Source organism: Euphorbia lathyris, chromosome 1, assembly GCF_963576675.1.
Source record: "Euphorbia lathyris chromosome 1, ddEupLath1.1, whole genome shotgun sequence".
NCBI lineage: Eukaryota > Viridiplantae > Streptophyta > Magnoliopsida > Malpighiales > Euphorbiaceae > Euphorbia > Euphorbia lathyris.
Window position 1 is genome coordinate 109,446,609 of NC_088910.1, and position 11,507 is coordinate 109,458,115.

The 11,507-nt window shown below is 32.8% G+C and overlaps 2 protein-coding genes across 2 annotated transcripts; both read right to left on the reverse strand.

Annotated features, from left to right (window-relative positions):
• Positions 1–168: 168 nt before the first annotated feature.
• Positions 169–2,380, reverse strand: LOC136213305 (exopolygalacturonase-like). The gene is made up of 4 exons (XM_066002820.1): positions 2,246–2,380; positions 1,227–1,535; positions 605–1,120; positions 169–428 (listed from the first exon to the last, which is right to left on the reverse strand). The coding sequence occupies exons 1-4, from the start codon at positions 2,369–2,371 to the stop codon at positions 201–203; spliced, it is 1,179 nt and encodes a 392-aa protein (XP_065858892.1). The 5' UTR covers positions 2,372–2,380; the 3' UTR covers positions 169–200.
• Positions 2,381–8,741: 6,361 nt separating this feature from the next.
• Positions 8,742–10,984, reverse strand: LOC136213321 (exopolygalacturonase-like). The gene is made up of 4 exons (XM_066002821.1): positions 10,850–10,984; positions 9,832–10,140; positions 9,210–9,725; positions 8,742–9,033 (listed from the first exon to the last, which is right to left on the reverse strand). Exons 1-4 carry the CDS (start codon positions 10,973–10,975, stop codon positions 8,806–8,808), a joined length of 1,179 nt encoding a protein of 392 aa, XP_065858893.1. The 5' UTR covers positions 10,976–10,984; the 3' UTR covers positions 8,742–8,805.
• Between the last annotated feature and the right edge of the window lie 523 nt (positions 10,985–11,507).

The window sequence follows — 11,507 nt, forward strand, 5'->3', positions numbered from 1 at the left end:
TGTTAATCCAAAAAGGACATAAAGTTTTTCAAGCCATAGTAACACCATTACCTAATTCAGTAATGTATAAATAGATCTAATTCACTTATGAACAAATGAAAATAAAATGTTTTATTAAGATACAATTGTAGATATATTTACATTATAAGAATCTTAGAAAGTCCTAATCCTAAGAGAGATATATACAAGTCTCTTTAATTTTAACATCCGGCTGGTAAGACAGGCCCTGTAAATTTGGGTTTGATATTGACACATTCTGCTATTGCACGACTCGGTGTTTTACCAACGTATCGTAGATTAATGCCACCCAAGTCCACTTCTTCACATGGATATTGTTTGCTACAAATTAGTTGAATAGCTTTAGGAGTAAAAGAAGTGCCTCTTATATTTTTAAAGGAAATTTTGGAGAGCTTGACATTGGATTGAGTCTGGCAAAATCATCAAAAAACACATAAAAAGTTAAATGTTCTGAAATAATACAATAAAATTTATATTAGAAGTATTGTGGTTAAAAAGAAAATTATTCTTATTTTATTTGGGTAAGTAGTTATACTCTTAATACTTATTAAGGGTGCAACAATACTTTCTTTCTTTTTTCTCTTACCTGTTTATTGCAATGATTGCTAGGGCAATACATTTGATCAATGAGGATAGGATTGGAGACATTGTTCATGGTAATATCTTCAAACACCATGTTAGATGCAATGCTTTTATACATTCCTGGCCAAGTTTTGATCCTAACACCATTATCTGCATTATTGATAACGCATCTCTTAATTGATACCCCGCTCACAGGTTCTTCATTCTGATACTTCCCTAAACTTCCAATACTAATTCCATGGCCAGGTCCACATGATACGTCAACAATGTTAATTCTTGAGCTACCATCCCCGATTGAAATACAATCATCGCCGGTACCAATTTTAGTACTCTCAATATTTATTCCTTCACAACGTCCCATATGAATTCCATCTGTATTAGGACTCATTGCGGGTGCTTGTATTATAACGCGTCTGATAGTTATGTTACGACACTCTAATAGATTGAAATGGAAATTCTTACTATCCATAGATTTTATGTTCTCCACCGTGCCATTCTCAACGTAATCCAGCCTAAGATTCTGAAAAGAAAAAATATTTTTAGAAATACTTATAATGATTTTAGTTACGTTATTGTTAAGAAATTATCAATATAAAAATAAGAAAAAGAAGAGGAAAAAATCATACCATGGGAAGATTCTTGCAATTAGGGTTCTTTTGACAAATGTTGTGTTTCCATGCACTAGATCCATCACCATTTAATATGCCACCTCCTGTAATTCTGAAATTATTAACATGACTCACTCTAATCCAATAGTCTCCTGTATGAGCTGCAAGGCTATTTGGCGCTTTTAGATTTCCTTTAATAACAAGAACTATTGGAGCTTTGCAAGGACCATTCAAAGATATTTCCCCTAATAAATAATTCCCATTCGGAATAAGAATTTCGCTAGATGATGGGCTTCCACAAGCTTCTTTCCAAGCATTCAACAACGCCTATAAATAAAGTTATGAATCAATTATTTGAATTTATCAAAGTATATGCTTTTATTGTATAGTATAAACAAAGTTAAACATAGCAAGTTCCAACAATGTCTTCATAAAATGATATTGTCCTTCTATTAGTTTTTATCAAATCCTGATTTTTTTTGTCAAAATTGAAAAAATTACACATTCAAATATCATTCATGAACCTTTTTAATACCAACAGAAATAAGAGAAAATTCAAAAGACATGTTTATCTCCTTCGGTAAAATAAGTACTCAAGAAAGGATGATCTTCAGATATTACGTATCAAACTGATTTGAAATTCTAGACAATTCGATAGGATCCTACGTGGACATCAAATTTTAAGGTTTCAATTTTTTTACTTTTTAATGGGTAACAATCATGTTGCTTCATTTTTAATAAAGTACTAATTACTTTGCAAATTAATTACTGTCGGATGGTTCCAATAATAATGACAAAGTCACCTTGCTCTATATAAATAAAGACGAATTTATAAGTAAATAAAAATTGTAACATATTTTTGGAGAAATAATTAAGAAAAACTATAACTTAATATACATATTATAAGCATAATTAATATCTACAAATCATAAAGCGTAAAGGAAAAAAAAAGTTATATATATAGCATTTTAATTAGTATGATGGAAGATTTTAGTTGAAATGAAGATAATATTGATGTATAAACACAAATTAATAACCTGATCGATATTTGAGGTTTGACTAGCTTTACCACCATATTTTGTAATATCGAAGATAGCTGCCTCTACAATTGAACCTAACAATAATAAGAAGGGAATTGTAAAATAATTGATGATTGGACTCATCTTTAATGATTTTCCAATTCCCTTAATTTTCTACTTACTCTACTAGATATATTTATACTTGTAATTTATCATTCAATTTGCGATAATTTCTACAAGCATGCTATTTTTTTAAGTTTAGTCGTTTATTGTTTAGAATTAATGGTAAGATTTTAGTTAAGAACAAGTCAATTATGTTTGTTTCAATTTTCTACCAATTTCTGTTTTCATTTCCTTCATATATATCATTATGGAATGTATGTCTAAATTAAGATTCATTTCCTAATAATTTTATAATATTTTATTATAATTATTTCATTATATTATTTTTACCATATTTTTAAGAATTAGTTATTATTCGATTTGAGGAAATAAATAGAAGAGTTTGACTAATTTAAATCTAACTTTGATATCAGGGTTGTGCGGCTTGTCGCTTGGCTCGATAAACGCTCAATGGTATTCAGCTCGATTTATAAAACGAGCCGAACTAGAGCATGAAAAAGTTCAGCTCAAAACCTTGAAAGCATATTTGATTACAAGTTCATAAATAAGTTCATGAATAAGTTTGATTATAATGTTCATAAAAGGCTTATGAGCAAACTCGGTTTGATTATATTTTTTATTAATAGTATAATTATTATTTTTAAAAGAGGGAGATTGTAATATCCCGAATTTTAGAGATGGTTCAAAAAAAAATTCTAATTACATGTATATTTTTAGTTATTTGCCTTTGAAAATAATACTAATTAGTAAATTTAAGTTTTTTTTTATACTATAATAATTTATAAATGTATGGCTTTTATATATTAAAATTTACTATGTAATTTACATACAAAAGAAACAAAAAAAAATGTCAATGTTTCGTTTTTTTTTTAAATTAGTGGGTTTGGATTAATTATTTTATTTTGTTAATAATAATCTACTACCTTTTTATTCTCCTATATTTAAGTTATCTAATCTGTTTGATAAAAGTATTTCGTTTAAAACATCTTTCTGTCCTTTAGTGATTAATATTAAAACGTTTGATAAATATAGTTCTATCCTATTTTTAAATTTATCTTCTCTTTTCGTTCCTTTAAAACAGTAGTGATGAACTTTCCTAAAAATGTTATTTGTTCTAGTTAGACAATAAAACCCTTTCTTGAGCTTAAATTTATTTGTCAAATATTCTCTGCATTAGAGCGTAGGCTTTTGGGAACAGGCCCTTTATACATTAGTTTATCTGATATCATTTATCTTATTTGGAAATAAAAAATTCTTTGAGATTATATTTAATTTTGTTAATCGATTGATTTATCTGTTACCATTTGTATTGAAAATCTAAAATTCTATTCGAATTCTGTCATCTGGATATTGAAGTTATGTCAAAAATATTATGAGATATAAATTACACACTTTAAAACCGGTACATGTGCTCAGTATTATCTGTATCTATTTTCATGTCTCACTGGCCTTCATATTAGGCTTGCATTATTTGTCATTGTTTTATCTGTGTATGTGTTTGTCTTTGTATCAGTCGTATTAGAATCATGCATAAGGTCAGTGAAGACATTCTGTATCTGAATCTGGTAGCACTACCATCTGTGTCTGTTATCTGGCCTTTGGTGATGTGGAATATCATCACTCTGATGTTACTGTACCGTGGTTTTGATAATTTCTGAAAATTATTTGTTATTATTCAATTTACTTGAATTGAGTAAATATCACAAATTTTGTTGATTTCTCTGCACCATCATGTTTGATAAATTCTGAAAGCAAATTTGAAACTTATCTGCATATCTGCCTGTTTCCCATCTGTTGTGCTATGATTATCACTCACTGAGATTTTCGCTCGCATAGACGGAAATCTCATACCACGTTGATTTTATATTTTTCAGATTAAGATCTCTATAGCTGCGCAGACATTTGGGTTCGATGTTGAAGGAGGATATTATTAGTTAGATATTGCTATTGTACTGATTTGGAGACTTTTGGATAAATTTATGGTATATACTTCTTCATAGTTTAAGTTGTATCATCAGGCTAGAAGCTTTTAATAGTTAAACAAGTATTAATTTGTACTTTGAATTTGAGGCTAGCATAGATTGAGTTAATCTTAATTTATGCGCCGGTCATGGCTAGGTTCGGGTCATGACAGAGATAATAAAGAACATGTCCTTGTGGTGGTGGTGGTCGTTAACCTACCTCAGGCTGCACCGATTGCCACAGCTACACCGTAATCCTCTTCATCGATAAACCGATGGGAATCACCTATTCTTTCCTGAAAGCCACGAACCTTACCCTTAAACTAGGAAAACTAATGTTGGACGAACCCGCCACATAATTTCATCTAAAAAAATTCATGATGGATCGGGACCATTATTGGTTCCAGTTATCCAAATGTTGAAATGTCAGCTAAACCGCTGACGTGTCATCATTTGGGTTGTCCGATCACTACTACCCTTGGTCCACCAAATAATTTGTCAACAAATAAATGAGAAGTAATTAATAATTAATAATTAGACGATAATATTTATTGGTTGGATCACCACTAGAAATACGTTGGAAAAATATTTTTTATTATTGACTATGATTTATTAGACTTTGCAAGTTTTTTCTTTACATGTATCATTTTTCAATAAAAGGTTACATCTCAATTTTCATTCATCCAATTCATTACTCCCTATACTTTTTTTGATGAAAGGTTGGGACGAGTTCAGACTTGCATTCGGACATCCAACTATGTTGGCACCCCCTATGGCAAGCCTAAACAAACCCAAATATTATTAAAAAAAAGAAAGAATGGTACAAGAAAGAGTCAAAGAATGCGTAAATGAGAAATGTTACATAAATCATCAAAAACAAAAGCCTGACAGAAGTCAAGAGCAGAGTGCCACCAAAATAGAGATGAAGCCGTGACCCCAAAGAGAGCCAACGCATCCGCTGTTCTCTTGCCCTCGCGGTAAATGTGAGTTACGATGAGTTCCATCTGAGAGCATAATTGTAAACAATTCAACCATTGCTGCCTTATAGTCCATGGGACTGATTTTGAGCGATTTTTGAGTAATTGCAGTCAGGCTTGAGTCTGATTCGATCTAGATTTTGAGCCAACCTTTCTCCCAAGCCATTTCTACCGCTAAAATCACTGCCCGAAGCTCTACAATGAACGCAAAGCTATCAGGAATCGAAAGGGCGAAACAACCTTTCACAAAGCCTCTGTCGTTTCTGTAAATTCCGCTCACGCCTGCTGCCCCGGAGGAACCCGAACAAGAACCGTCCGTATTTACTTTTATCTATCCAGTGCCTGGAGCAAGCCACCGTACCTGGATGATATTGGGAGCCGGAGGAGGGCGGGCTGACGTCGGTTGTGTTCCCTGCAGATGGAAACCAAGAGCAGCGATAGCATTTTGGATTGAAGGCAGCTCGCCATTGAAGATGGTGTTATTTCGGAACTTCTAGATGAGCCAGGGGCAAGTCACGACACCCACAGCCTAAGCCTTTACAGCGCCTTTCCGAACCCGACATCGAAGAATGGCAGAGAAAAAGTCCACGATACTAGACGCGCGAGGCATGGACAACTCAAATCTTGAGCAAATAAAGCACCATAGTGCAGCCGCAAAATTACAGGTCACAAACAGGTGGTCTGAGGATTCCACGCTTCCGTTACAAAGAACACAATTGCTAGCCAAGTAGAAGCCAAATTTCTACAGAATATCATGAGTTGCAAGTTTACCGTGGAGCAGTTTCCAGCAGCACGTCGACCTACATGGAGGAATACATCCGCGCCAAATAAAAGGAGCCCAAATTACCTTATCAACCGTGTTGGCCCTAAGGTTATAGAAGTCCTTGGCCGTGTAGGCGCCGCTCGCCGATGGGATCTGGGCATAGAAATCCATCTCGTCAATTCCCCACTTACCTGCAAGACGCTGTTATGGACGCTAAGGGCCAGAAAGTCGATATTGATCCATTGATCACCGTCTAAAAATTCCTCGACATTTTTGTAGAGGTCGGTCTGCCGTTTTTCTGTGATATTCAATTGGTTCGCCACCGTAGAATCCACCCATGTGTCCGTCCAGAAATTAAGATTAGAGAGAGATCCAATCCACCCGCGGATATTAGTACGGAGGGTTGTGTAACAAACCTTGCAAGACGCCCCTACACTTGAATTAGTCAAATAGTTATTTTATAAAGGAATCGGGTTTTCAGCAGTCTAATCACGAAAGAGTCCCCCTGAATTAGGTCCCAACAAAGCTTTCCCAGCATAGCCTCGTTAGAGATTCTGTAATTTTTAATTCCGAGCCCCCCTGCATCAAGGGTCCGACCACAAATCTGTTGGGAATTAGGCTAAGGTATAGCAGCGGAAATATAAAAATTTTAGTCTACTTTCATTTAACCATAGGATCCGTTAATCGTTATTTCATATAAAGAGGGATAAGAAGAAATACCTTTTGAAGAACAGTCTACCGTTGTTAATGAAGTGCCCACAACTCTTCTCCGAGTTCCCAAGCACACAATAAAACACGGTGAGATTAAGTTAGAATCAACCGTATAAGATGCAACCAAAATAGATTGCCTCTAATTAATCAACACAAGATCAAAGAAAAAGGAGATAGATGAAATTAATCGATCGATGGAAGCCGTATGAATTCTTGTCCACGAACTAGGGGAGTCAAATTCTCTTTCTCTCTCTAACTTGCAAATTTCGAAAATCACAAAGTCCTATAGTAAACAGAGTCCTGTAGTAATCCACCACGTGTTGGGCGATCCTGTCATCTTCAAAAACGGGTTCTCCGTCAATTAGAATTCCATTGATGCCTTGTTGCGCCTTTTTAATCTTTGCAGCTCTGTGAAAGTAACTAGAATTGCGATCACTAGCGTTTAACCAAGTTTCTCAGCTCATTTCCCTCAGCAACAATTCCTATCTAAACAGTTGGATATCCAATTCCGCTAGCGCCACAACCTCCCTGTTTCGATAATCCGCGGAAAGCCCCATAATCTCCATATCCGATTGAATGGTCTGAAGTCGAGATTGCGCGGCTTTGATGTTGTCCTCCACTCTACCAAAAACAGTTTGATTCCATGCCCTCAAAATAGGCCTAAGGGATTTCAACTTATGACATAGCCACTGTGTAGGGGGCTGGGACAGATGTGCCGAAGCCCAGTGGTTGGCAACAATCTCCTTAAGTGATAGGTGAGTTAACCACATAGATAAGAAACGAAACCGAGCAACCCTTTTAATAACTGAAGAGCATCAGATAACCAGGGGGCTATGGTCCGAACAATGTCGCGGGTGAGCAATAGAGTCAATCCGATCCCAGAGTTAATTGTTTTTTTTACAATGAAATTAATTTCTCACATATTGGGTTAATTGTTTAATTGATTTTTAGTGTAATGGTAATTACATTATAATTAGCCATAAATTAATTAAACTAATTAGAATAAAAATTAGAAATATAAATATTTATTCTATAAGTATTTATATTATAACCTAACTATTATATATATATATATATTGGACTTTAACTATAAATTTAAAGTTTTAGTTCAAGTGGTATTTTTAACATGAAATGAGCTTATGGTGTACATATTTTAAGTTCAAGAGATTTTCTTGTGCACGAGTATGTCAGAAATTAATATACAAACTATTATTAGACTTTGGTTCCTCGACTACAATATTATAGGATCCTTCCAACGTGCATTGTTAAGCCTTTGAATGTTGTTATTTCGTCTCTTAGCCATAGCTTTAACATGAAAAGAAGTTGTATTATGATCACCTTCATTCAACCATTATACTTTAGCACTCTAATGCCACTTCACTTATTCTTTATCTAATAACTTTACAATCCGGGGAGATATTCTAGCATCAACCATTTTCAAGTTTTGATAAGTTGTTTGTTGTATCATCAAGGGCCTTCGATTTCCAAGAACTTATAATGCTTTAACAATAATTACAATTTTTGCTTGAACATCCAAATCCTCACCATTCACGTTGTACCAACACTCCTTTATAACATGTTACCTACACATGGATTGAAATCTAAAATTTTTCCTTCAAAGGATTGGATTATGATAGAAAGAGATACTGGAAGAATACGCACTATTGACCAAGGACACGTCTCAAACATACCTTTATAGGCCAAGAATTTGTCCACAACTTTTTTATGCTTGTACATTTCATCTTAATTAAAAAAATTACTAAGAGAAAACCAACATGATATTAGCAGGTTAATAGTTTATTAATAGATTTATGGTCAAACTTTTGAATTGTCCAGGTTAAAATGTTAATCGAAAAAGGACATAAAGTTTTTCAAGCCATAGTAACACCATTACCTAATTCAGTAATGTATAAATAGATCTAATTCACTTATGAACAAATGAAAATAAAATGTTTTATTAAGATACAATTGTAGATATATTTACATCATAAGAATCTTAGAAAGCCCTAATCCTAAGAGAGATATATACAAGTCTCTTTAATTTTAACATCCGGCTGGTAAGACAGGCCCTGTAAATTTGGGTTTGATATTGACACATTCTGCTATTGCACGACTCGGTGTTTTACCAACGTATCGTAGATTAATGCCACCCAAGTCCACTTCTTCACATGGATATTGTTTGCTACAAATTAGTTGAATAGCTTTAGGAGTAAAAGAAGTGCCTCTTATATTTTTAAAGGAAATTTTGGAGAGCTTGACATTGGATTGAGTCTGGCAAAATCATCAAAAAACACATAAAAAGTTAAATGTTCTGAAATAATACAATAAAATTTATATTAGAAGTATTGTGGTTAAAAAGAAAATTATTCTTATTTTATTTGGGTAAGTAGTTATACTCTTAATACTTATTAAGGGTGCAACAATACTTTCTTTCTTTTTTCTCTTACCTGTTTATTGCAATGATTGCTAGGGCAATACATTTGATCAATGAGGATAGGATTGGAGACATTGTTCATGGTAATATCTTCAAACACCATGTTAGATGCAATGCTTTTATACATTCCTGGCCAAGTTTTGATCCTAACACCATTATCTGCATTATTGATAACGCATCTCTTAATTGATACCCCGCTCACAGGTTCTTCATTCTGATACTTCCCTAAACTTCCAATACTAATTCCATGGCCAGGTCCACATGATACGTCAACAATGTTAATTCTTGAGCTACCATCCCCGATTGAAATACAATCATCGCCGGTACCAATTTTAGTACTCTCAATATTTATTCCTTCACAACGTCCCATATGAATTCCATCTGTATTAGGACTCATTGCGGGTGCTTGTATTATAACGCGTCTGATAGTTATGTTACGACACTCTAATAGATTGAAATGGAAATTCTTACTATCCATAGATTTTATGTTCTCCACCGTGCCATTCTCAACGTAATCCAGCCTAAGATTCTGAAAAGAAAAAATATTTTTAGAAATACTTATAATGATTTTAGTTACGTTATTGTTAAGAAATTATCAATATAAAAATAAGAAAAAGAAGAGGAAAAAATCATACCATGGGAAGATTCTTGCAATTAGGGTTCTTTTGACAAATGTTGTGTTTCCATGCACTAGATCCATCACCATTTAATATGCCACCTCCTGTAATTCTGAAATTATTAACATGACTCACTCTAATCCAATAGTCTCCTGTATGAGCTGCAAGGCTATTTGGCGCTTTTAGATTTCCTTTAATAACAAGAACTATTGGAGCTTTGCAAGGACCATTCAAAGATATTTCCCCTAATAAATAATTCCCATTCGGAATAAGAATTTCGCTAGATGATGGGCTTCCACAAGCTTCTTTCCAAGCATTCAACAACGCCTATAAATAAAGTTATGAATCAATTATTTGAATTTATCAAAGTATATGCTTTTATTGTATAGTATAAACAAAGTTAAACATAGCAAGTTCCAACAATGTCTTCATAAAATGATATTATCCTTCTATTAGTTTTTATCAAATCCTGATTTTTTTTGTCAAAATTGAAAAAATTACACATTCAAATATCATTCATGAACCTTTTTAATACTAACAGAAATAAGAGAAAATTCAAAAGACATGTTTATCTCCTTCGGTAAAATAAGTACTCAAGAAAGGATGATCTTCAGATATTACGTATCAAACTGATTTGAAATTCTAGACAATTCGATAGGATCCTACGTGGACATCAAATTTTAAGGTTTCAATTTTTTTACTTTTTAATGGGTAACAATCATGTTGCTTCATTTTTAATAAAGTACTAATTACTTTGCAAATTAATTACTGTCGGATGGTTCCAATAATAATGACAAAGTCACCTTGCTCTATATAAATAAAGACGAATTTATAAGTAAATAAAAATTGTAACATATTTTTGGAGAAATAATTAAGAAAAACTATAACTTAATATACATATTATAAGCATAATTAATATCTACAAATCATAAAGCGTAAAGGAAAAATAAGTTATATATATAGCATTTTAATTAGTTTGATGGAAGATTTTAGTTGAAATGAAGATAATATTGATGTATAAACACAAATTAATAACCTGATCGATATTTGAGGTTTGACTAGCTTTACCACCATATTTTGTAATATCGAAGATAGCTGCCTCTACAATTGAACCTAACAATAATAAGAAGGGAATTGTAAAATAATTGATGATTGGACTCATCTTTAATGATTTTCCAATTCCCTTAATTTTCTACTTACTCTACTAGATATATTTATACTTGTAATTTATCATTCAATTTGCGATAATTTCTACAAGCATGCTATTTTTATAATTTTAGTCGTTTATTGTTTAGAATTAATGGTAAGATTTTAGTTAAGAACAAGTCAAGCATGTTTGTTTCAATTTTCTACCAATTTTCTGTTTTCATTTCCTTCGTATATATCATTATGGAATGTATGTCTAAATTAAGATTCATTTCCTAATAATTTTATAATATTTTATTATAATTATTTCATTATATTATTTTTACCATATTTTTAAGAATTAGTTATTATTCGATTTGAGGAAATAAATAGAAGAGTTTGACTAATTTAAATCTAACTTTGATATCAGGGTTGTGCGGCTTGTCACTTGGCTCGATAAACGCTCAATCGTATTCAGCTCGATTTATAAAACGAGCCGAACTAGAGCATGAAAAGGTTCAGCTCAAAACCTTGAAAGCATATTTGATTACAAGTTCATAAATAAGTTC